The 26,783-nt window shown below is 41.7% G+C and overlaps 1 protein-coding gene across 4 annotated transcripts in view; it reads left to right on the top strand.

The window, feature by feature from the left end:
- dgki (diacylglycerol kinase, iota) overlaps nucleotides 1-26,783 on the top strand; it is a 233,394-nt gene that overhangs the window by 92,309 nt on the left and 114,302 nt on the right. For 2 of the 4 annotated variants that reach the window (XM_073058952.1, XM_073058949.1), the window contains exons 6-9: nucleotides 217-285; nucleotides 6,685-6,756; nucleotides 10,705-10,821; nucleotides 24,970-25,044. In XM_073058952.1, coding sequence (XP_072915053.1) covers nucleotides 217-285; nucleotides 6,685-6,756; nucleotides 10,705-10,821; nucleotides 24,970-25,044 — 333 coding nt within the window. The remainder of the gene's footprint in view (nucleotides 1-216; nucleotides 286-6,684; nucleotides 6,757-10,704; nucleotides 10,822-24,969; nucleotides 25,045-26,783) is intronic. The other 2 variants (XM_073058951.1, XM_073058953.1) reach the window with 2 other exon arrangements.

Genomic DNA, 26,783 nt, shown 5'->3' with positions numbered 1-26,783 from the left:
TGCAGAAATTTGTCAAGTTTATGATTCACTAATTGACTATTTTTGCACTACTTATTTAATTAAGATATATGTAAGATATTTTATTGTAACTTATAGTTTTTTTTAATGTATTGCACTGGACTGCTGTTGCAAAACCACAACTTTCATGACAAATGTCAGTGACACTAAACCTGATTTTTTATTCTAATTCTGATATTCTGATTCTGATCTCTTCAGCAAAACTTTGTCAGACATCACTGGGTTCACAGACGCCGTCAGGAAGGAAAATGCAAGCAGTGTGGGAAGGTATGAATCAGCTCATTGGTACTTTTCATTTTAGTGTTAATAGCCACTTACTCCTCTCTGTCATTTTGCCGGCCTCTTCCTCATCAAAGCTCAGTGAGACTCGTGCATTCTTTACAATGCCCATCAGCCATGGTATCTTTGTTTCTGACAATGAGCGAGGGGGACTTGGACATGCAGGCTCTTGTCCAAAGATATACTTAACTGGGCTCCGATTGGAGCTGCTGTAACCTGATATGTGGGCTCCACAGCTATTCATTTTTTTAAATAATTTTTTTTTTAATTGGATTTTCAAATAGGTTACAGAAAGGAAAAAAAAATTATCAACCCTTCCCCCCTCCCCTTAACCCCTGCCCCCTAACATATCCCTAAAGAGAAAGAAAGAAAGAAAGAATGCCTGGATATCGGAAGATCCCCACATGCTCCACGGAGTTCATAATAGCTTTAATATGTATATTTATTTCTTTCCCCAGATAACCAATAATTTTATCTTTGGAGCACCTATATATTTAATCCTATCTTTTGTAAATAAGGGTGCCAAATTTTCAGAAATATTTCATATTTATCTCTTAAATTATAAGTAATTTTTTCAAGTGGAATGCAGCTAAAAATTTCATTCTTCCAATGATCTATACTTAAGTATGAATCCGATTTCCAAGTAACTGCAATAGCCTTTTTGGCTGCTGCCAATGCAATTTTTATGAATTCTTTCTGATATTTATTCAATTTGGATTTTGATTTTATCCCTTCAATATCGCCTAGTAAAAATAATGTTGGATTATGTGGAAGTTGTATTCCAATAATTTGTTCCAGTAAAACTTTTAAATTTGTCCAAAAAGGTTGAATTTTAAAACAAGACCAAGTAGAGTGTAAAAAAAGTACCAATTTCTTGATTACATCGATAACATTGATCAGATAAATTTGAGTTTAATCTATTTATTTTTTGTGGTGTAATAAAGAATTGATGTAAAAAGTTATATTGTACTAATCTTAGTCGAACATTTATTGTATTTGTCATACTGTCAAGACATAATCTTCACCAACTTGTTTCATCAATTTTAATATTCAAATCAGTTTCCCATTTTTGTCTTGACTTATGAATTCCTTGTTTAATTGCCTGTTTTTGAATCAAATTATACATACCAGAAATAAATTGTTTAATTTTTCCTTAATGAATTAAAGTTTCTATTTCATTAGGTTTTGGCAATAACATTGTTTGACCCAGTTTATCTCTTAAATAAGTCCTTAATTGGAAATAACAGAAAAGAGTGTTATTTGATATTTTGTGTTTATTCTTTAATTGGTCAAATGACATTAATATACCTCCTTCAAAACAGTCTCCTATATATCTAATCCCTTTGTGAAACCACTTATATAAAAGTTGATTATCCATTGTAAAAGGAATAAGTTTATTTTGAATTAAAGGTCTCTTTGCTAATAAAGATTTCTTTATCTCATATTCAACATTTATCTTATTCCATAAATCAATCAAATGTTTTAGTATAGGAGATTCTTTCTTTTCCCGTATCCATTTAGATTCCCATTTATATATAAAATCTTCTGGTATATTTTCTCCTATTTTATCTAATTCTATTCTAATCCATGCCGGTTTATCTTCATCAAAAAAAGATGCAATAAATCTAAGTTGATTTGCTTTGTAATAATTCTTAAAATTTGGTAATTGTAACCCTCCTAGGTCAAATTTCCATGTCAATTTTTCCAACGATATTCTTGACATCTTACCTTTCCAAAGGAATTTCCTCACACATTTATTTAACTCTTGAAAAAACTTCTGCGGTAATTGTATTGGTAGTGTTTGGAATAAATATTGTAATCTAGGGAATATATTCATTTTTACAGTATTGACTCTACCTACTAATGTTATTGGTAACATCATCCATTTGTCAAGATCCTCTTGAATTTTTTTCAATAATGGCAAATAGTTTATATAAATTCTTTATATCATTGTCAACTCTTATACCTAAATACTTTATACCAATTATCGGCCATCTAAACTGAGTTATTAATCGACATTGACTATAATCTCCTTTAGTAAGGGGTAGAATTTCACTTTTATCCCAATTTATTTTGTACCCTGATATTTTCCCATATTCTTCCAATCTAGAAGATAATTTATGCAACGAATGCAATGGGTTAGTTAGATAAATCAGAACATCATCAGCAAATAAGTTAATCTTATATTCCTCCTGATTAACTTTGAAACCCATAATATCTGAGTCAGTTCTAATTAATTCAGCTAATGGTTCTATTGCCAACACAAATAAAGCAGGTGATAATGGACAACCTTGTCTAGTTGACCTTATTAACTGAAATGATGTTGAAATTTGGCCATTTGTCACCACTTTAGCTTTGGGGTTAGTATTTAAGGTTTTAATCCATTTTATAAAAGATACACCTAATCCATATTTTTCCAATACCTTAAATAAAAAATCCCATTCTAATCTATCAAATGCTTTTTCTGCATCCAAAGCAACTGCCACACTCATTTTCTCCCTCTTTTGTGCCAAATGAATTATGCTAAGTAAGCGAGTTACATTATCTGCCGATTGTCTATTTTTAATAAATCCTGTTTGGTCCATGTGTATTAATTTTGGTAAGTATTTAGATAATCTATTAGATAAAAGCTTTGCTATTATTTTATAGTCCATGTTCAACAAAGAAATACCGGTAGGTCTATATGATGTTGGCTTTAAAAGATCTCTATCTTTTTTTTGGCAATACTATTAAAATAGCCGTCGAAAAAGATTCTGGAAGTTTATGCGTTCTTTCCGCTTGGTGTATTAGCTCCATAAAAGGAGGAATTAATAAATCTTTAAACTTTTTGTAAAATTCAGGTGGAAAACCATCTTCTCCTGGAGATTTATTACTCTGAAGTGATCCTAGAGCTTCTTCGACCTCTTTTAATGTAAAAGGCACATCTAATCCCTTCTGTTCTTCCGAATTCAATTTTGGGAGAGTTATTTGTGATAAAAACCTTTCTATCTCAACAATATCATTTTGTGATTCTGATTGATACAGTTCAGAATAAAAAATTTTTAAAGTTTCATTGATTTCTAAAGGTTTATAAGTAATTTTATTTACACTTGTTCTAATTGCATTTATCGTTTTGGAAAACTGGTCTGTTTTTAACTGCCAAGCAAGAATCTTGTGTGATCTTTCACCTAGTTCATAATATCTCTGTTTAGTTCTCATAATTGCTTTTTCTGTTCAGTATGTCTGAAGTGTATTATATTGTAGCTTCTTATTAACAAGTTGTCTTTGTTTTTCTTCTGTCATATATCTTTGAGATTCTTTTTCTAATTTTGTAATCTCTTTTTCCAATTGATCTATTTCTACCATATATTCCTTCTTAATTTTAGAAGTATAACTTATTATCTGGCCTCTCAAATATGCCTTCATCACTTCCCATAATATAAATTTATCATCAACTGAATGTGAGTTTGTATCTAAAAAAAAAATTGAATCTGTTTTTTCATAAAATCACAAAAATCTTGACGTTTTAATAATATTGAATTAAATCTCCATCTGTAAATTGATTCCTCCTTATCCGTCATTATTATTGTCATTGTCAAGGGGGAATGATCTGACAATATTCTTGCTTTATATTCCATAGTTTTCACTCTGTCTTGAATATTCGCTGATAGTAGGAAAAAATCTATCCTTGAATAAGTTTTATGTCTATTTGAATAAAATGAATAATCTCTTTCTCTTGGGTTAATTCTTCTCCATATATCAATCAAATTTAAATCTTTCATCAATGATAAAGTTAATTTTGCTACTTTTGGTTTTGTTACAACCTTTGTTGACCTATCTAAAACTGGGTCTAGACAAAAGTTAAAGTCTCCACCTATTAATATTTTATCGTGTGCGTCAGCCAAATTCAAAAAAGCCTGTTGTATAAATTTTACATAGTTTTCATTTGGTGCATAAATATTCATAAGAGTCCATAGTTCTGAAAAGATTTGACAATGTATAATTACATATCTTCCCGCAGAATCAATTAATACATTTTGTATTTTAATTGGTAAAGTTTTGTTGACCAAAATTGCAACTCCCCTCGCTTTTGAATTAAATGAAGCTGCTATAACATTTCCGACCCAATCTCTCTTTAATTTCTGATGTTCTATCTCTGTTAAATGTGTTTCTTGTATAAAAGCTATATCTATTTTCATTTTCTTAATGTATGTTAAAATTCTTTTTCTTTTCACCGGTCCATTAAGCCCATTAACATTAAAACTTTAAACATTCATTAAGTTCGTCATTATTTTTAACGGGGTTACTCCAATCTATGATAATACATAATATTTCAACTCTCGTACTACCTTGGGGAATTATTTTAAAATTCTCCATGTTGCTATGTGTCACCCCTCCGATCATCCAGGCAAAGAAAGAAAGATAAAAGAAAGATAGATTATAAAGAAAAAAAACAACAAACCCCCCCCCGCTAATGTTGTGAATGAAAAAAAACACAACATTACCCGCCTCCGTTGTGCGGGTCATGGCAAACGCCATGATTACACACGTGAATCCCGTAGTGATGGATCCGAAGTTCCCCAGCTCCCTCGTAGCATGAAAAATGTATATGTAAGAGAAGAAAAAAATAATATCACTACTCTCAATTAATATTTCTCAAATTTTTACCTTTCTCCCCCTGTATCATATAATTAAAAGTATATTTTTGAAATTTTTTTATTGGATCCTCTGCCTCTATCCCTTCTTTAAGACCAACAATTTTAATATTATTTCGTCTACTAAAATTTTCTAGCACGTCTATTTTTTCCAGCAGTCGTTTTCTTTCTGATGTCCAGGCAAGAATATTATCTTCCATTTTATTCACTCTATCAATAGTGTCTCCTGTTATTTCTTCCAACTTTTTAACTTTCTTGTCCATTTTCTCCTGTTTTTTCACCATTTTATCAAACATAGTCTTAATATTTTTAATATCTTTTATTATTTTTAATGTTTTTAATTCTTTTAATTCATGCATTATTTGCACCAAAGCTTTTCTTATGTCTCCAGAAGAACTACCTCCAACCTCTTCCTGTTGTTTTTCTTTTGCCTCCTCATCTTCATCTGTATGTTGAAGAGAATCCGAATCCACCTCGGATTCATTTTCACTTCCACTTCCAATCGTACCTGGGATTTGTAGTTCAAATTGCTCATGTCTGCGCATGCCCTTTCCTTCGCGCACGCGCAGTTCTGTTGTTCCTTCTTGGAGACTGTTGATGTTGCCGCCGATCCCTGTTCTGTATCGCCGGAGGTAAGATGCACTTGAGTCCGAGGCTCCTCCATGGTGACCGGCCCAGCTTGTACTGTCTTCAAAGTAGAAGTTTTCTTCTGTGTCTGTTTAGGAGGCATATCTAAGGAAAATCCTGAGTAGTTTAGACGTAGTTTTTAGAAAATATTTACTAACTTTTCTTCACTTAAACATTAATTTATTAGTTTTTTACGGGGGAGCTGGATTTCCACGTCTCAATCCTACGTCATCACGTGACATCCCCAGCCATTCATGAAATAGCAAATTGAAATTACAATGAAGGAGAGCACTAATATCCAAAGTAAGCTCTTCAAATTTTAAAATAATAAGGAAGTATCCTTTTACTCCCTTTCTTTAGTTTCTAGATGTCAGGATTAGATCCACGTGTGGCAGGGTCCAGCTCTGTGAAGGCATGGGTGTGTCCACTACACCATCTGACTGTAGCATCCTCATGGAAACCCAAACCAGAGATTGGTTGGGCCCATCAGGCAGAGGTGTGGGCTTGAAAATCAACCCTAAGGGGCATAACAATGCTACCAAAGTTTTCTTAGCAACACACACAAAATGTTGGCGGAACTCAGCAAGCCAGGCAGCATCTAAGGGAAAGCGTAAGCAGTCGATGTTTTGGGCCGAGACCCTTCATCATGTGAGAAACCTATTGCCAAGATTGTGCTTCTTCAATCCGATTTTAGAAGGGTGTAGGTTTAAAGTGATCAGAAGTCCTGGTTACATGATTGCTGACACCAGGCAGACGATCTCTGAAGAAAATTGATAATAGGGTAACCCATCTTGTAAAGACACTGCCCAAAAGAAGGCAAAAGCAAACCACTTCTGCAGAAAAATATGCCAAAAACAATCATGGTCATGGAAAGACTAAGATCACATCGAATGAACGAGGTTTAATTTGAGGAAGGAATCTTAAAGGGCATCTGAGTGGGAAGTATATTACACAGAGAATGGTTGATTTTGTACTACCAGAGGCAGTAGAATCAAAGCTGAAAGTAACTTTATTATCAAAGTATGTACATGTCAGCATATGCTCCTCACATGAGAGTGGTGGGCTGAAGGGTCTGGGTCTGTTTCTGTGCTGTATGACGCTATGACTCTGTAACTCTGTTTTGCAGGGTTTCCAGCAGAAGTTTTCATTCCACACAAAGGAAATCATAGCCATCAGCTGCTCCTGGTGCAAGCAGGCAGTAAGTAGACCACAGCCATCCGAAATGGTCTCATTGTGTCTGGGTCTAAAGGTGTCAACTTTGTGCTCCCAATCTGCGTCTTGGAGGCGTTTTCAGAAGGGGGGGGGGGAGAGAGAGAGAGAGAGATATGAAAGTAGCTTGGCTGAACATTGCATGTGTAAGAGATGGCACTCCAGGTTTTTGGTGGAGTTGCAGAGGTGAGAGTGAAAGGCGAACTCACTGCATGAATACCTATGATCATTGAACCCACATCTGGCATGTGAAGAATAGCAACGTACTGTGGCGGGTGTATGACTATGGCTGTAGCACAAGTGATCCTACATCTCGTGTTGAGGTCCTACCTGGTCCCTGTCTACCTGGGGCATCTTTCTGCACTTGGCTGAGTATGTGTGTGCAATTCAACTGAGTGGGATGCGACGTTGCTGATCCCACCTCTCATTCTGAGGACCGATAAAGAGACTCAGCAATGGTCCTGGTCCTCCTCCCTGCAACCAGTTAAAGGGAAGGGAGTGAATCATCTGGGGAGCAGGAGACACCTGTTGAGGTGGACCGCTCAGTGAACTGTCCGCTTGTTTACGAGATGGAGGGAAATGGAAGCCGGTGCTTGGTCCCCAAAACAACAGCGTCAGGTTGTCTGTGGGTATGTTTCAACCCAGTGGTCTGAATCAACAGTAAAGGATCCCATTTCTTCAATTGACAAATCAACAGAGAAGATCAAAATGAATCTAAAACATTGGCTGCTGCATCCTTCGCCAGTCCTACATCACCAGTTTACCAGCAAGGTAACTGTAAGAAAGCTGATTTATGGAAATTATAATTTATTATTCCATTATATAAAATGCCAAGGTAGCACCAACCATTATTTTGGCGTTCAATGCATGTTGTAGTGACAATGTATTTATCTGTAAGCAGCATCAACAGCACTTGTCATGGCTGTAAAATTATGATAATCTAGGATTTTGGTGTCAGATTAACTGATTTATCTACACTATTTTAATGTTTCCCCTATTACACTATCCACCCTGCAATCTGTTTTTTTCCAAAGGCTCTCTTCTGGAAAGCACTATAGGGCTATTAAAACAATTTCATTAGAAGTTTGAGGAGATTTGGCTTTGTCACCTAAAACACTCGAAAACATCTATAGATGTATCATGGAGAGCGTTCTGACAGGCTGCATCATTATCTGGTGTGCCGGGGGTGGTGGGGGCGGTTGTGCTACTGCACTGGATCAAAGGAAGCTACAGAAAGTTGTAAAATTAGTCAGCTCCATCTTGGGAACTAGCCTCCATAGTATCCAAGACATCTTTGAGGAGCAATGCCTCTGAAAAGCAGCGTCCATTATTAAGGACCCCCATCACCTAGGGCATGCCCTATTCTCATTGTTACCATCAGGAAGGAGGTACAGAAGCCCAGAGGCACCCACTCAGTGATTCAGTAACAGCTTCATCCCCTCTGCCATCCGATTCCTAAATGGACATTGAAGCTTTGGACACTACCTCACTTTTTAATACATATTATTTCTGTTTTTGCACGATTTTTAATTTAACTATTTAACATACAGATATATATGTACTGTAATTGAATTATTTATTTTTTTCGCTATATTATCTTGTATTGCATTGTACTGCTGCTGCTAAGTTAACAAATTTCATGACATATAGCAGTGATATTAATCCTGATTCTGATTCTGAAAACTTCACACCATCTTAAAAGTTTCTTCCACATCCCAGCAGTTAGTATGATTAACTATTCTTAATTAGCTCCTCTCTATCCATACCCCCATTGCTGCACTGTAGACATTTCAAACTACTTTTTATAATGCTATTTATATAGTAAATGCATGCTTGTGTTTATTTATTCATGCACATTTTATTACACGCATTATTTTCTCTGACTTTATTAGCATTATTTAATCATTCTTGACATTTGATGATTGTTGAATGGTGTTGTTTTTTGTTGCATGTCATGCCACACTCAAAATTCCTAATGCAGGTAAATGTATAGGGTGAATAAAATTGATCCATAATACCACAACATAATTTGATTTTTATCTTTTTTTTTTACGTTACACAATAGTTACATAATATTCCAGTGGACCTAAAGAGTTTAAGGGAAGTGGGAAACATACAAGTACTGTGGCTCTCTTCACCCCCACTCCGCTACCCACAACTCCCACCACAAATACACCCATGTTCTTGACCCCTGCTGTTCCAGACTTCAGGTCCTGGAAACATTCTGGACCCCTGCATGCCTTGTGCTGCACACACTGTTCATGTTCTGGTCCAATGAGGAAGCCAGGTATCAGACATCAGGATTTACAAATAATCAGATGCTGGCTTATAAGAGATTTACTGCAGCTGCAGGGTATTTTCTGATCTGCAGTTGATTATTCACGTCCAGAGATCCAGGTGAATCCAAATCTTGTAGGCTTTGGGCTCCGTGGTTTCCGTAAGTGGATTGCAGTTCAGTCTCACTCTGCAGAAGGGAGGCCATGTCTATGCTCTGATGTGTGTTAAGTTATCCCTATTATCTGTCAGTGACATTGGTAAGCTTATAATGTGCCTTGTTTATAAGTTAGTTCTTGCATGATATGTTCAAGGAATCCAATCTAGGATGGAAGATTTATTTCAGGAGTAGTGCTGTTAATTTTCCATTGTCATTGTGTACATTGATATTATTAAAATAAGTACAAGGTTTTTTGCGTGAACTCTTTCTTCTTCATTACCAGCTTTAACCATTTGTACAAACCAATTTGGTAATGTATTTAATAGCAGAATACCTAAGGGTTGGTGCGATGCCTTTGAACTTATCATCTTTTGCAAAAGCTTGAGATATAGTACATCAGGACCAGCCAATGGGTCATTGCAATTAAGAATATTGTTACATATAGCGATCACTTAAAGACCGTCTATAAGGGTTGAGTCGTTCATAGGTGGCCTGGTCAATTTAGATTCATGCCTACTGGAGGGATAGAAATGTAGATTGGCCATGTGTCATTCGTACTCAAATATACTCAGTGGCCACATTATTAGGTACACCTACACATCAATGAAAATACCTAATCAGCCAATCATATGGCAGAAAGTCAATGCATAAAAGCATGCCAACATGGTCAAGAGGTTCAGTGTTGTTCAGACCAGACATCAGAATGAGGAAAGAAATGTGACCTAAGTGACTTTGACCATGGAATGATTGTTGGTGCCAGATGGGGTGGTTTGAGTGTCTCAGAAACTGCTGATCTCCTGGGATTTTCACACACAACAGCCCCTAGAGTTTACAGAAAATGATACAAAAAACAAAAAACATCCAATGAGCAGCAGTTCTGTGGGTGAAAACACCTTGTTAATAAAAAGAGATCAGGGGAGAATGGCCTGACTGCCTCAAGCTGACAGGAAGGCGACAGTAACTCAAATAACCGGCCATTACAACAGTGCTGTGCAGAAGAGCATCTCTGAATGCGCAGCCCATTGAACCTTGGCTACAGCATTGAACACACACTCAGTGGCCACTTTATTAGATACAGGAGGTATAAAATAGAATAGCCACTGAGTATATTGTTGGTGGTCTTCCTGCACTATTAAGAAGGCAAATTGAGGGATGCTTCTTTCTGGATGGATATTTATCTGTGTTAAAGTATTTCTGCTGCTTCTCGACACCAGTGATCCGGGATAAAGTGGGACTTCTAATTAATTAGCTGCTGCTCCACAACAAGCACAGAGTCTTGTCTGCCCTAAGGTAAGGAATAATCCTTAGCGGGATAAATTCAGGAAATAGTCAGCAGATCAGACAGCATTTCTGGAGAGAGGAGGAGAGTTTCATATTTCAGGTCAGTGACCATCAGAAAAATGAATCTCTGTCAGGTTTTAGTGAATAGTATTTGGGCAAAGGGGAAATGCTTTGCAAAATTATTTACCTAACTTTTGTCTAACTCTTTTTTTCCTCTTTCAGTTTCACAATAAAGTGACATGTTTCATGTTGCATCACATCGAGGAGCCTTGTTCGCTGGGTGTGCATGCGGCTGTCATTGTACCCCCAACATGGATAATAAAGGTGAAAAAACCACAGGTATAAAGCACAGAGCACCCGTCATCTGCCTCATCTCCATTCTCCGTGTTCTCTGTTTGGGGTTCTACATCATTAGGGAGCCTCAATATGAGGTAGGGTTGTCACCATACAAAGTTCAACAGTACCATAACCACACTCCAAAAATATCCTGGTCCAAGCTCACCAAGATATTTAACTGTACTTCACCAGCATGCCATTGTTCTTTTGACTGTTACATGTGGCATTCTGCTTTGGCTGACATGAAAATGTTGAATGTTTCTCTTTAAAGATGAAGAATTTTGGAACTAGTTTTGTCGATGACGGTTGCCTTCTGCATGTCCTTCGATGAAAATGTTTTACAAGCATTTCACTTAAGTGAAAGCATGAGCATGGTGAAATAAAATTTTATACAATGCATGGAAAGTTCTGACCCATGTGATATTGTCACAAATTAGTTTGGTAAGGAATACATATGCAGACTCCGTAAATACAGTAGAATATTAACTACTGACTTTGAAAACAGCAGAGGAAAATATGTGCAGAAATAGAAGCAGTATGATATTGGTTCTTATTCAGTTTATTGAACTATTGACACAGTCAGCAATTATTCCCGATCTAATCTTTAACCGCATCACAAGCTATGTATTTAAGGGACTTGAAAGGGCTCGCTGATTGCAACAGTCAACTGTTGGCTTTCTGATGAACGCTTGACATTGCCAGCTGCTCGTTGACTACTTTGCTGATGGTATAAACTGTCCATCACCTCCACCATGTCAAGTCATTGTGCCTTTACAGACAACACTGCTAATACTCTGGTTTGCATCCACTTGAGAAAATTAGAACTAGTTTTCAGTGGTTTCATCAAAGAACTTTCCATTTTCAGAGGTGGACATTTGTCAATGAGTGCATAATACTTAGCTCCACGTACAACTCCTTGGCAAATATGTGTCTGTGTCCAAATGCAACAAGACCTAGACAATATTTACCTAGGGGAAAAAACATCCAATTCTGAGTGAGAGGCTTGACCCAAACCATCAGCACGCCACTGTTGTGTCCATGGCTGCTGCTCGACCACTGACTTCTTTCAGCACTTTTGTTACAGACTCTAACATTTTGTAACAGATTCCAGTGTTTTGTTACAAATTCCAACATTTCATCACAGATTCTAGCACTTTGTTACAGATTCCAGTGTTTCATCTCAGATTCCAGTGTTTTGTTACAGATTCCAGTGTTTTGTTACAGATTACAGAGTTTCGTTACAGATTCCAGTGTTTCGTTACAGATTCCAGTGTTTCGTTACAGATTCCAGTGCTTCGTTACAGATTCCAGTGCTTCGTTACAGATTCCAGTGCTTCGTTACAGATTCCAGTGTTTCGTTACAGATTCCAGTGTTTCGTTACAGATTCCAGTGTTTTGTTACAGATTCCAGTGCTTCGTTACAGATTCCAGTGTTTCGTTACAGATTCCAGTTTCTCGTTACAGATTCCAGCGTTTTGTTACAGATTCCAGCATTTCTTTACAGATTCCAATGTTTTGTTACAGATACCAGCGTTTTTTTACAGATTCCAATATCTACAGTTGCATTTGTCAATGTTAAGGCAGATCCTGAAGCTGGTAAGTGGCAAACTACACACATATCCCAAAAGTGCCAGGAATGACCATCTCTAACAATGATGATGTTACAATTTCTCAGTTCTCCACCATCAACATCCTATTGACTAGTACGCTAATTAGACCAACCACATAACTGCAGTGGCTGCAAGAGCTGAGCCAGAACCAAGCGACTTATTCCTTGTCTCCTTGAAGCCTTTTCGTCTTTCACAAAGGTACATCAGAAGTGTAATAAACTACATTCTGCTTGAATGGATAAGTGTAGCTTAAAAAGTCCCCTGATGCCTCAGCATCAAGCAGGACAAGACAGGCCACTATTCAAAACACTCACCACCTCCTCTACTGAAACATAGTTACCACATTGAGGTTACTCACCCCAGCTAATCTGATAGGACCTCCCAAACCTGTGAGCCCTAACACCCAGAGGGACAAGGGCTTCAGGCTCTTAAGGAACCCTACAGAACATGGATTCCACACCCAGGTCCCACACCATCCTGACAGGGGAATGCACTTCACCATCACAGGGACTGAATCTCCGCCAACACCTGCAAAAAGATATAACTGGCCACCACCCTTTCAAGGGCAATTAAACTTCGGCATTAGATTCTTATCCTGCCTAATGTCACATTTTGGAACAAAGTTTTAAAATCACTCAATCAACATTTGATGGCTCTGGGCCTAGACTGACTAGAATTCAGAACAAAGATGAAGGATCTCATTGAAACCTATTGAATGTTGAAAGGCCTAGATAGAGTGGATGCAGGGGGAGTCTAAGACCAGAGGGCACAACCTCAGAATAGAGGGACATCCCATTTAGAATGAAGATAAGGAGGAATGTCTTTATCTAGAGGGTGGTGAATCTGTAATTCGTTGCCACAGGCACCTGTGCAGACCAGGTCACTGAGTGTATTTAAGGTGGAGGTTGATTGATGCTTGATAAGTCAGGGCCCGAAAGGTTATGGGGCGAAGGCAGGGGAATCGGGTTGAGAGGAAAATGGATCTCCTATGATCAAATGGTGGAGCAGACTCGATGGGCCCAATGGCCAAATTCTGCTCAAATATCTTATGATCTTATTAAGGGAGGCCTGCCATTAATTCCTGGGTTAGTAACAGAGCATTACCTCACAATTGTGCACTGTCACACTTTCAGTAATAGGGGCATTACTCACACTTGTGTGCGCTGTCACACTGTCAGTAACGGGGCATTATCTCACACTTATGAACTGTGAGGGGCACTACCTCACAATTGTGTGCACCATCATCCAAGGATGAGTGAGTTCATGAGGCTAGGGACACAGCTTAACACTGAAGACACTTTGCAAGCATCTTTAACATTCACAACGCACACAAGGTGCTGGAGGATCTCAGTAGGTCAGGCAGCATTTATAGAAATTAATAAACAGTCGCCGTTTTGGACTGAGACCATTCTTCAGGACTCTTTAACATTTAATTCTAATTGGCAAGGTCGTAGCTGTCAGCTTGGCAGAATTGTTGGGCCGCTCAGCATGAGAGGGCATGACCTGTTTTTGCATTGATGCTTAGACTCATTCAGTCCCATGTTCGTCACTTGCATTGCAGTGACCCCGACCTCGGGATTGTTCTCTGTCAGGTTCTTTGTGACATCAGGTGAGGCGACTGAGCCAAAGCAGAATACTTAATGCTCAGACCCCGGCAGATTGTAAAAAAAATGAGACAGAAGTGGGAGGAGACCATTTGGCCCTTTGTAGCTGCTCTCCCCATTCAGTAAAGTCGTGGCTAATCCAAAGCATTGTATTTCTGCACAAGCCTGTGTCTCTCGATTTCTTAAATATCTATCAATCTACAATGTACTCAGTGAGGGTCCACAGCCTCTTATGTAGAGAATTTCTGAAATACTCCACCTTTAAGGTGAGGGAATTCCTTCCCATCTCTGGCCTGGAGGGTTGACCTTTATTTTGAGATGTGCCCTTTCGACCCCCCCACACCTCAGCCGGGGGGGGGGGGGCTGCCTCCTTGCACCTACTCTGTCTCAGTGAGATCACCTCCCACTCTTCGCGTTCTTAACAGTACACACCTAATCTGCCCAGTTACACAGTTACACTGTGACTGGACAGTTACACAGTTTTTTAAATACAGCTTAAATATGACATTATACAGAGGGCATAACATTAATCTACAACGGGGTTGGAACGTGATACTTTTGTGATCCAAAGGTATTTCAGGAGTCAAGAATGAGGCGGAAAAGTTTTTTTGCAAATGATCATTTAATTAAGTGTTACAAGAACGGAAAATGAATAAGAAGAAGGAGCTGAAAGAGCAAAGAAAGGACAAAGGGATAAACAATTGTTGTCACCTTATACTCGGACTAGAGATAACAAGACTTGCAGGGATCACAGTTCAGCCAGACTCAAGTGGCACAACACCTGCAACTGGAAATTAAGAAGTACAAAATACAAAAGCAACTGTACCGTAATTACTGGAAAATTCACTGAGCAGTTACATGTATATAGGTGATTATATATTTTTTTTTAAAAAAAACAAGCTTAGGTAAGTTAAATTACAAGAAGAATAACAATTCTACAATCCAATCTAACAACTGTAGTGGACTCTTCATCTGGCACCTCCCATCACCCCTGGTAACTGTGTTTAAAACCAGGGTTCAAAAAATACATTAAATATACACCCAGTGGCTATTTGCTGAGGTACACCCTGGACCTAATAAAGCAGGCACTGAGTATATGTTGTGATCTTCTGCGGCTGTAGCCCATCCACTTCAAGGTTCAACGTGTTGTGCATTCAGAGCTGCTGTTCTGCACACTACTGTTGTAACACGTGGTTATTTGAATTACTGTCAGCTTCCTGTCAACTTGGACTAGTCTAGCCATTCTCCTCTGACCCCTCTCGTTAGCAAGGCATTTTTGCCCAAAGGACTGCTGCTCACTGGAAGACAAATGAGAAAATCTGCAGATGCCAGAAGTCCAGGGAAACACACACAAAATGCTGGAGGAGTTCAGCAGGCCAGGCAGCATCTGCGGAAAAGAGTAAACAGTCGATGCTTCAGACTGAAACCCTTCATTAGGACTGGGAAAGAAATGAGAAGTCAGAGCAAGAAGGTGGAGGGAGGTGAGGAAGAAGTACAAGGTGGTAGGTGATAGGTAAAACCGGGAGGGGGAGGGGTGAAGTAAAGAGCTGGGAAGTCGATTGGTGAAAGAGACACAGGGCTGGAGAAGGGGGATTCTGATAGGAAAGGGCAGAAGGCCATGGAAGAAAGGGACGGGGGAGGAGCACCAGAGGGAGGTGGTGGGCAGGTAAGGAGATAAGGTGAGAGGGGGAATGGTGAAGGCGGCGGGGGGGGGGGGGGGGGGGGGTCCATTACCGGAAATTCAAGAAATCGATGTTCATGCCATCAGGTTGGAGGCTACTCAGATGCAATATAAGGTGGTGTTCCTCCAACCTGAGTGTGGCCTCATCACGGCAGTAGAGGAGGCCATGGACTGACATGTCGGAGCAGGCCAATCACCCCCTCCTCACCAGAAATAGAGTTCCTCTTGTCCTCATCTACCACCTCACCATATCCAGCACATAATTCTCTGTAAGTTCCGCCATCTCCAACGGTATCCCATCACCAAGCACAACTTTTCCTCCCTCCTACTTCCTGCTTTTCACAGGGATCACTCTATATGTGATTCCCTTGTCTAGTTGTAACCCCCCCGCCCCCCAGCACTTATCCTTGCAAGCAGAGCAAGTGCTACATCTGCCCCAACACCTTCCTCACTACTATTCAGGCCCCAAACAGTCCTTCCAGGTGAGGCAACACTTCACCTACGTGTCTGTTGGGGTCATCTCCTGTATCCGGTGCTCCTGGTGTGCCCTCCTGTACATCGATGAGACCTGACGCAGACTGGGAGACCGCTTCACTGAGCCCCTTCAATCCATCCACCAGAAAAGACGGGATCTCCTGGTGGCCACCCATTTCAATTCCTCTTCCCATTCAGACATGGCCTCCTGAGCTGCCACAATGAGGCCACACTTGGGTTGGAGAAGTAGCACCTTATATTCTGTCTGGGTAGTTTCCAAACTGATGGCATGAACATTGAATTTGCAAACTGCCAGTAATTGCACCCCCCCCTCCCCTCACCATTCCCCATGCCCATTTAATCCCTCTCTCACCTCATCTCCTTACCTGCCAATCAACTTCCTCTGGTGCTCCTCCCCCTTCCCTTTCTTCCATGGCCTTCTGTCCTCAGCTACCAGATCCTCCCTTCTCTAGCCCTTTATCTCTTTCCAGCTCTTTACTTCGCCCCTCCCCTATCCCCATTTCACCTATCACCTACCACCTTGTACTTCTTTCTCCCCTCCCTCCACACCTTCTTACTCTGATTTCTCATCTCTTTTTCCAGTCCTGATGAAGGGTCTCTGCCCGAAACATTGACTGTTTACTCTTTTCCATAGAGGCTGCCTGCCCTGCCAAGTTCCTCCAGCATTTTAAGTGTGTTGTTGCTTACTGGATGTGTTTTTGTTTCTCACGCCATTCTCTTCAATCTCTAGAGAGCATTGTGCATGAAATTCCCAGGAGGTCGGCATTTTCTCAGATACTCAAACCACCCCGTCTGGCACCAACTGTCAAAGTCTCTCAGATCACATTCCCACCCCGTTCTGATATTTGGGTTGAACAACAACTGAACTACTTGACCGTGTTTGCATGCTTTTATGCATTGAGTTGCTGCCAAGTGATTAGCTGGTTTGATATTAGCATTAACGAGGTGTATAGGTTACCTAATAAAGTGGTCAATAAGTGTATATTCCCAGAGACTTGATCAAGATTATAAGTAGTATTTGATTGAATGTTAGTCGTTTTTATCAGGAACTGGTGAAAAGTAAGGATCAATGATCTTCTAAACTTTGTCCATCGCTTCTAATCATTTTATGTTCAGTCTACACCAGATATCTTTGTGTAGTTGACTCTATTTATTGTACAATGCTCATTTTTACTTTTGCCAGACATTTTAATTTTGATTCCTGTTCCTATTCTGACATGTCAAAACATGGCCTCCTCTTGTGCTAAGATAAGGCTATCCTTAGGGTGGATGAGCAACACTTTATATTCCATCTGGGTAGCCACCAAACTGATGGCATGAATATTGATTTCTTCTGGTGAATAAATCTCCCCCAGCCCCCTTCCTCTATTCCCCACTGTGACCCTTTTACATTATATGTCAATGATTTGAATGACGGAATAGATGGCTTTGCGGCCAAGTTTGCAGATGATACAAAGATAGGTGGAGGGACCGGTAGTGCTGAGGAAGCAGAAAGTCTGCAGGACTTAGACTGACTAGGAAAATGGGCAAAGAAGTGGCAGGTGGAATATGGTGTTGGGAAGTGTATTGCCATGCTCTTTGGTAGAAAAATAAAAGCGTAGATTATTTTCTAAATGAGAAAACACAAAAATCTGAGGTGCAAAGGGACTTAGGAGTCCTCATGCAGGATTCCCTGAAGGTTGATTTGCAGATTGAGTTGACAATGAGGAAGGCAGATGCAATATTAGCATTCACTTTGAGAGGACTAGTATATAAAAGCAAGGATCTAATATGGAGACTTTATAAGGCCTCACTTGGAGTATTGTAAACATTTTGGGCCCCTTGTCTAAAAAAGGATGTGCTGACATTGGAGAGGGTTCAAAAGAGGTTTACGAAAATGATTCCGGGATTGAGGAGTGTTTGATGACTTTGGGCCTGTATTCACAGGAATTCAGAAGAATAAGGAGGAATCCCATTTAAACCTATTGAATGTTGAGAAGCTTCAACAGCGGGGATGAGGAGAGGATATTTCTCATGCTGAGGGAATCTAAGACCAGAGGACACAGCCTCACAATAGAGGGATGTCCATTTAGAACGAAGATGATGAATTTCTTCAGCCAGAGGGTGGTGATTCTGTGGGATTCTGACAGTAATGGATGCCAGGCAATTGGTAGTTAAGACAGAGGCTGATTGATTCTTGATTAGTGAGGACATAAAGGGATATGAGGAGAAGGCAGGATATTGGGGCTGAGAGGGAAATAGATCAGCCATGATGAAATGGTGGAGGAGACTCGATGGGCCAAATGGCCAAACTCTGCTCCTATATTTTATGGTATTATGGTATGGTGTTGGTGCGTGGCCTAGTGAGCAAGGCATCAGACTAGTAACCTGAAGGTCACTGGTTCGAGCGTCAGCTGAGGCAGCGTGTTTGTGTCCTTGAGCAAGGCACTTAACAACACATTGCTCTGCGACGTCACCGGTGCCAAGCTGCTTGGGTCCTAGTGCCCTTCCCTTGGACAACATCGGTGGTGTGGAGAAGGGAAGGCCTGCAGCTTGGGCAACTGCCAGTCTCCCATACAACCCTGCCCAGGCCTGCGCCCTGGAAACTCCAGGCGCAGATCCATGGTCTCTTGAGACCGACGGATGCCACCACATTATGGTACTCAAAATGCTTGAGGAACTCAGCAAGTCGGGCAGCATCTAGAGAGGGGAATAAAGAATCGAGGTTTCGGGCTGAGACCTTTCCTGAGACCTTTCATCAGAACTGGAAAAGAAACTGAAATAAGCCAGGATAAGAAGTTGGAGATGGAGGAAAGTTGGAGGAGCAACACATCATATTCCATCCAGATCACCTCCAAACTGATGGCATGAACATTACTTTCACTTCTGATAATTACCCCCCCCACTTCTTCCATTCCCCTTTTTGGTTACCCAGTCACCCTTACTCATCTCCTCCCTCTGGTTCCCCTCCTCCTCTTTATTCCATGGTCCTCTGTCCTCTCCTTTCAAATTCCTTCTCTTTCAGCCCCTTTCTTCTCAAGCCTATCACCTCCCAGTTTCCTACTACATTTCTCCTCCCTTGCCATTTCCCTTCCCCCCCACACGGTCTTGCCTATCACCTACCAGCTTGGACTCCTCCCCCTCTTCCCACCTTCTTATTCAGATTTATGCCCCCTTCCTTTCTGGTCCGGATGAAGGGCCTCAGTTCAAAATGTCAACTCTTTATTCCCTTCCAAAGATGCTGCCTGGCTTCCTCTAGCATTTTGTGTGTGTTACTCAAGCTTCAGTAAGGTAGAATAAAAATTGCTCACGACAGCTGCTCTTCTTGGTTTGGGGGACACGGCATTTCTGGAAACAGTGACAGGCCTAGCAGAAGGAATAAAAGTCACAAAACTGGAGGTCTAAAATGGAAACTGAAAGGTGCTGGAGACACTCAATTTCAGGCAGCGTTTGTGGAGAGAGGAGCAGTTAACATTTTGGCCCATCGTCTGACGAAGGATGATTAACTGTTTATCTCTCCGCAGGTACTGTCTGACCCTTCCTGGGTGTTTTCAACATTTTTCTGTTCCATCAGGGGAAGGACTGACCATTTCTGTATCTTAAAGCCGCAGGTTAATCCCATGGGTTGTGAGTATTGAAAGGCACGGCAAAGATGGCTCCATTGGCAACAGCTGTGCTTACAAGAATGTGTCAGCACTTGCTGAGCAATAATTCTGTCCAATCAAGAATCTTCTTTGGGAATTCTCAGGCAAATGCTGTGTTTACAATCTATGTTATATTCAGAATACCATCAAAATAATTACCCACCTTTGTGTTGATAAAGCATAGAAGTCTTCAAGTCAGTGACCTGCTCAGCTCAAATAACGCGGTTGTCATTTGCACACCTTACCATCTGATCCACTATTAGAATGCAGCATTGGGGCCAAGTAACACACACAAAACACTAGAGGAACTCAGCAGGTCAGGCAACATCTGTGGAAGGGAATAAACTGTCGACATTTTGAGCCAAGCCCTCCAGGTCCTGATGTAGGATCTTGGCCCAAAACATTAACTGTGTATTCCTCCCCATAGAAGTTGCCTGGCCTGCTGAGTTCCTCCAATGTTTTGTGTGTGCTACTCTGGATATGCAGCATCTGCAGAATCTCTTTGAGACCAGGCATCTTCCCTAGCCTGAGTGAGCAATGAAGTACATAACTTTGTGGCTTTACTTGGTGGTGGTGAGTCACCGCAGCAGGACTGGGCATTGGGACACGAATGCAAAGCGCTGAGAGCAGACAGCCAAAGTTTGGCAGTGACTTTAAAAGAGTGGTGATAATGAACATGTTGCTCCACAGCAAACTCTCAGCCATCTTCCCAGCCGTAGTGAGTGCAAATTAGTGTGTGCTGACATCCGACGACGCTGGAAAGGGAAGCAACAAACGTTTTCCTTTCTGCTGCAATGTTTCACCTCCAAGTTGAGAATTCACTTCTCATTATTTAACAGGCTTGTCTGAAATGAAGCTTGGAGTAAGCCAACCAGATTCACGTGATGCTGTCCTTGTGGACATCCTGCTGATGACTGGTAAAGGACTGAGTAGCTAAAATACGTTCAAGGGGACGGCTAGTATTTTATCAGGGTGACCGTAAACTTATCAAATCCTACAAGTACACTCTCACCTTTACATCCTCAATCCTGTCACACTATGATAGAATTACATTGCATGGTAACAGACCCAATGGCTTACTGAGTCCAGACCGACCATCAACCTGCTCTCTATTGTCTCCCATATTCGGATTCATGGCCCCTGTTTTATCAGTCACCCACACACTCAGGGCAATATACAGTACTTAGTGACTTGACGTCATTTGTGATGTGGGAGCAAACAGGAGCTCCCGGGATGGGAAGCCCGTACAGCCATGAGAACATGCAAATTCCACACAGACAGTATCTCAGACCAGGACTTGTCCTGAAAGACTTAGCCCCCCACCCCCACCCAGATTGTTGCTCCTTGAACATGGAGTATGGTACATTTCTAGAAGCTGCCTCTTGGATGGGCCCTGCTGACAGCCCTACCACCCACTTCCATCAGCCTCCTCTGGGAAGGAGGCTAGAACTCTGCCCCCCACCCCCCCCCCCCCACTCATCCCCAGCCATGCCAGAAGCCTGGAGGGATGACCACAGCAGATCGCTTTACCTCAGCCATGATGGTATAACTGTCATCCTGCACAGAGGCCAGAGTCCATACGGTGCCAAAGCTTAGCCCATTTGGTGAAATAAGCTCCTATTCATATCTGTTCTACCTCTTTCCCTTAGTCCACTGTCCTCTCCTATCAGATTCCTCCTTCGGCCCTTTTTTTTCACCTATCACCTCCCAGCTTCTTGCTTCATCCTCTTCCCCCAGCACCCTTCTTCCCCCTCAACTATCAATTGCCAGTTTGTAGCACCCCCCCATCCTCTTATTCTAGCTTCTGCCCCTTTCCTTTCTAGTCCTGTTGAAGGGTTTCAAGCTGAAGCAGCGACTGTTCCTTTCCCTCCATAGATGCTGCCTGACCTGCTGAGTTACTCCAGCATTTTGTGTGTGAGCTGATCAGAGAACCTGAAGGATAATTTCCAATGACATGGGTACAGGGTTTCTCTCACATGTCAGCTATACAAATGCAAAGCTGTCTGCCAGGACTGGCCTTGAGTGAGGCCTGTAAATGCTACATTGTGCACCACTGCACATAGAGTGTTGTATTTCACCTCCTCCCCTTTCCAGTCCCATTTCCACTTTCCCTGAGATCCCTCTGCATCTTACTTTCCTTTTCAGCCTGCTATGTGGGGCTGAATCGTAAGCCATTGTTAAACCGTGTAAGCCATATCAAATATGCTGCCCTTGGTGCCATCTTCTGGCTAAGATGGCACCGATCTGCGGTCTTCTCTGGGAAGGAGGCCAAAACTGTGCACCCCCCCCCCCCCCCCCATCCTACTCCACATGGGTCACACTTCGTCATCATTTAGGGTTGTAGGGATGGTTTTTGGGGACAGGGAGGGGGGTTAGTGGTCAGGCTAAGGTTTAGGAACAGGGATGTGGGGGATTAGAAGTCAGGCCTCTGCCCTGCCCTCTCCACATTCGAAGTCCAGTGATGTGAACGGGTAATGAAGAGTATCCGGACTCTAGGCCTTCACTCTGTGCTCAAAGGCCCATGACAAGGACATCCGTGGATGTTGAGCTCTCCCGGTTTGTTGGGTCCTGGGTTCGAATGTCTGTACGAGCAAAAGGCATGAGGGCCAGAGAATTGGAGTGCCCAGAGATCGGGGTTCTCTTATCAGCTAGTCCATGGGTCAAAACTGAAAATCAATGCCCGAGTTCAGTCGGGAGTCTAGAGGTTGAAGCCCAATGGCCAAAGCCTGGAGTTGGAGGCCTGAGGCCTGTCCTGGAGTTGGAGGACTGCTCATATGGGTGGGTGGGAGGGAGGAAAGGGGTTCATTTTGCTGTTGTTGTTTCATTTCTTGTTGTGTTCTGTGTTGTTCTGCTGAGGCTTGTGGGCATGCTACGTTGGCGCTAGAATGTGTGATGACGCTTGCGGGATGCCCCAAGCACATCCTTAAATGTGTGGGTTGTTAACGCAGACAACTGCACGTTTAGATGTGCACGCAATAAATAAATCTGAATCTGATCAGTACAGATTTGAGTGTCACGTAAAAAAAATCTATGCTGACAGCCCTCGATTAATCCGTGCCATTCAAAACGAGGATTACTGTTATTCCTCTGAATGGATTCCATTAACATGCCCAGCACTGTTGTTGGGCTCTCTCACCAGTGGTTCTCATTCCTCCAACATAATACCTGCAACAATCCACCGGTGAGTGCCACTCTTTCCTACCTTATGCCCTGAGATGCATTTCAAACATCTCTGGCAGATTTATCTATTTTTAAAGATGTTAATTCGCTCACTCTTGTTTATTGCGTTCCATTATTTTACAATCCCCTCCTTTCTGCAAGGTGTAAGTGCAGTGGAACACCGTCTACTTGTCTAGATGAGGTAGTTCCGATAGCTTTCCAGAAGTTTGATGCCACCCAGGGCAAAGCAGTCCCCTTCACTTGCACCACACTCACCTCCTGGAAAATTCACCTCCTCCTCCACTGGTTGGTTACAGTGTGCACCATCTACAAAATGCACCTCACTTATTCACCCAGACTGCTCCCAAAGCCATGAACTATAAATACAAGACATCCTATGACAAGAAGGTGCAAGGGAACACCACCACTACTGTGTTCTCCCATCTACCCCAGGCTACTTATCTACGTCAGGCTGCTGTTTATTGATGATAGCTCAGTGTTCAACACCATCATCCCCTCAGCGCTAATCAACAACCTGGGCCTCAGCACTTCCCTTTGCAACAGGTTCATCGTTGAGAGACCACAGTCAGTGTGGATTGGAAGTAGCATCTCCTCCTCGCTGACGATCAACAGTTCAAAGATGAGTGTTCAGCCCACTACTCTACTCCCCCTTCACTTATGACCGTGTAGCTAGGCATAGCTCAAACAACATCTATAAATTCACTGATGACCCGACTGTTGTTGGCAGAATCTCAGATGGTCAATAGGTGGTGCTTCAAGGAGGAAGCATGAACCATGGAAGACCCTCAACATCTCATTGCTACCATCAGAGACCAGGTACAGGAGCCTGAAGAAGCACACTCAATGTTTTAGGAACAGCTTCTTCCTCTGCCAACAGCCCGTGAACACTACCTCACTATTTTGCTCTCTTTTTGCATTATTTATTTAATATTTATATGCTCTTATTGTAATTTATAGCAATTTTTATGTTTTGCACCGAAATGCTGCCACAAAACAACAAATTTCACAACATATGTCAGTGAGAATAAGACTCATTCTGATTCTGAAGTCACATACCATCCTGTCTTGGAAAATGTGTCAGAATCAGAGTCAGGTTTATTATCACCAGCATATGTCATGAAATTTGTTGTTTTGCAGCAGCTGCACAGTGCATTACATAATATAAACTATACTAAGAAATATATTTTAAAAAATTAATGAATGCTGCAATAAGAGAGCAAAAGAAACAGTGAGGGAGTGTTCATGGGTTCATTGTCCATTCAGAAATCTGATGGTGGAGGAGAAGCTGTTCCCAAAACTTTGAGTGTGTGGCTTCAGGCTCCAGAACCTCCTCTTGGATGGTAGTGATGAGAAGAGAGAGGGCATGTACTAGGTGGTGGTGAGACCTTCAGTCTTTCAACATCTTTGGATCTAAATCCAGGAGCACCCTCGCCAACATCACGTGGAGTCACTATCATTAGAAGCGCTGTATTGGTTAGAGATCACGGCCACCTTCTCAAGGACAATTTATGGCAGATGATCAGTGCTGTCTTAGTTCCATAATGTAGTAAAGAGTAATAGTTAGACCAGCTGCTGCAACACAAACAAAATATGGTGGCAACTGGTGATGATAAGCACTGAGAACTGCAAAGAGCCCTGTACCAAGGACAGTATAAATGTAGAAAGATTGCTTGCAGAAACCTTGTGAAAAATTTATGCAATTAAACCAAAGAAGGCTAGTTGTCCTTTTCAGCAGAATGTAACTGGTAGAACTATCTGAAACGTTGTGGTTTATCATTACCATTACAATGCTGACAAGAGGGATAAAGTACCAGGGAGATCCGGGGACATAGGATGACAGGAAACCGGCTTTCACTCCGTGCTTTATTCAGAGGGTAATGAGCGCACTGTCAGGAGGCAGCAATAAGCATTTATGGTGACATCCTGTTTTTGACTTTCTCATCGTTGCCTCTGCACAGAACTCATTCAAGTCTTCAAGTAGAAGGAAAAAGAGGACATCACTGAAGAGAAAAAGCAGCAGGAAAGGAGCGGACGTGAGTCAGGATGAAGAAATGGTTTATCTATAATTGCAGAGACAGGCACCCTGAGGGAACGATCAGCGTTACGACCATTTTAATTTTCCCTTAGTTGTGCTGTGTGGTTGCTATGGTGACAGCTATATTTCTGAGGCTGTTTAGTTTGTCACCAGAGACACATACAGCCGCGAAACCTAGAAATACAGAGCCCAGTACAATCGACAAACATTAATCCGCTGGTTACGGATTTCAGTAAGATGACCATTCCAGTAAGGAAGAGATAAACCAATAAACTGTTGGTCACCAATCCCGACCATACCAGGGAGGTTAGTTGACCTTGCCAGCGGATAACAATTATTCACCTTGGAATTCCTGTGTTTCCTGGGAAGTGTTGCCCCCGGTCTAATTAAACGCAGGGGTTTAGGGTGACTTTCCAATGGGTAGATTTTAGATGATTTTATCACTTTTAATAACTTCAATTTCAGATATTAAATTGTTTGTCACTGCGGTCAGTTAACATAGAAATCACCAGCTAACAAACTCAAAACACTGAAGAATTACGCCACTCTAACTTCTGTAACTTCAACAGGAGCCTGGCAGGGAGTGTATCTGAGCTGTGAACAGTGGCTTCAGCCAGAGTTATAGAAACAAAAGAGGAGAAGCAGGAAGAACTTTCAGTCCCCGAGTAACATACAACGATGTTCTTTATAGAATTGGACACTTGATCAGCAAACATTAGATCAATCTCCTTTAATCTGTTGCATATGTTAACACTGATAGGTGGCTACCCCCTACACAAAACTGATATGGGACTACTGGTGTAGGTCTCCACATAATCAGGTGCAGAGTTGAATTTGCATTGGGGCACGTCTGGACCTCTACAGGTTGCATCAGTGTCCCAGCCTCTGCCGTGTTGTGTGGGATCTCAAAGGTTCATTTATTATCAAAGTATACGACTCTGAAATTCAATCTTCCTGGTAGCCGTGAAACCAAGACAGAAAGGAAAAGCAGTTCAGTTATCAACTCCCAAATCCCACCTCCCTACAAAAAAAAGTGCAAAAATGTAACAGGCACATCAACCCCCAAATTCTCCAAATCTGCTCCAGATCCTAGTGCAACTTAGCACCAGTGTCACCTGAAGTTAAGATATTTGAAACCCACCATACAAACGAGATGCACTTCAGGGTTAGCCAGTTTGATTCCTGACTCTACAGGCACCAAGCTCCCAGCCTCCTCCCCCACTCTAGCTGATCTGGTTACTACTTTTAGACAGAGGAATGATGGCTGTGGAACATCTTCAGTGGAACTTGCAAACCAGTCTTTGAGGACCCAGGTAGCCATGGAGTGCATGTTGGATAGGGGTAGAGTCGGGCTTGGCTGCAGCAAGTGCCCCCCTCTGCCTTGGCGATGTAATGTGTCACACACTGTCAAGGCTGGTACCTGGGAAACTCCAGACCTGTACTACTTGTACACTGTAAAATGAGGGGGAACCTCTCTGAGTCAGTGGGAGGGGTTGGGGGCGGTGTTTAGTGAGTCGGAGGGAGCACAAAGGAGTGATTAGGAGGTCTGAGTGTGTCCACTTTTTGTTACAGAGAGGGATCAAGGGGAAGTCCCTCAAGGTTTCACTTTAATTGTTGACAGTGTGCGCAGCATGTTTGCCTCCTTGCGCACGTGGCAGCTCGACGATGGGTTTTGTTACCTGGGTGGGGCTGGAAGGGGGCTACGGGCTGTGCCAGCTTGGTGGCATGGACCTCACT

The sequence above is a fragment of the Hemitrygon akajei genome, chromosome 10, assembly GCF_048418815.1.
Source record: "Hemitrygon akajei chromosome 10, sHemAka1.3, whole genome shotgun sequence".
Taxonomy (NCBI): domain Eukaryota; kingdom Metazoa; phylum Chordata; class Chondrichthyes; order Myliobatiformes; family Dasyatidae; genus Hemitrygon; species Hemitrygon akajei.
Note: the sequence above shows the minus strand (reverse complement) of the source record. Positions and strands in the feature narration are given on the sequence as shown.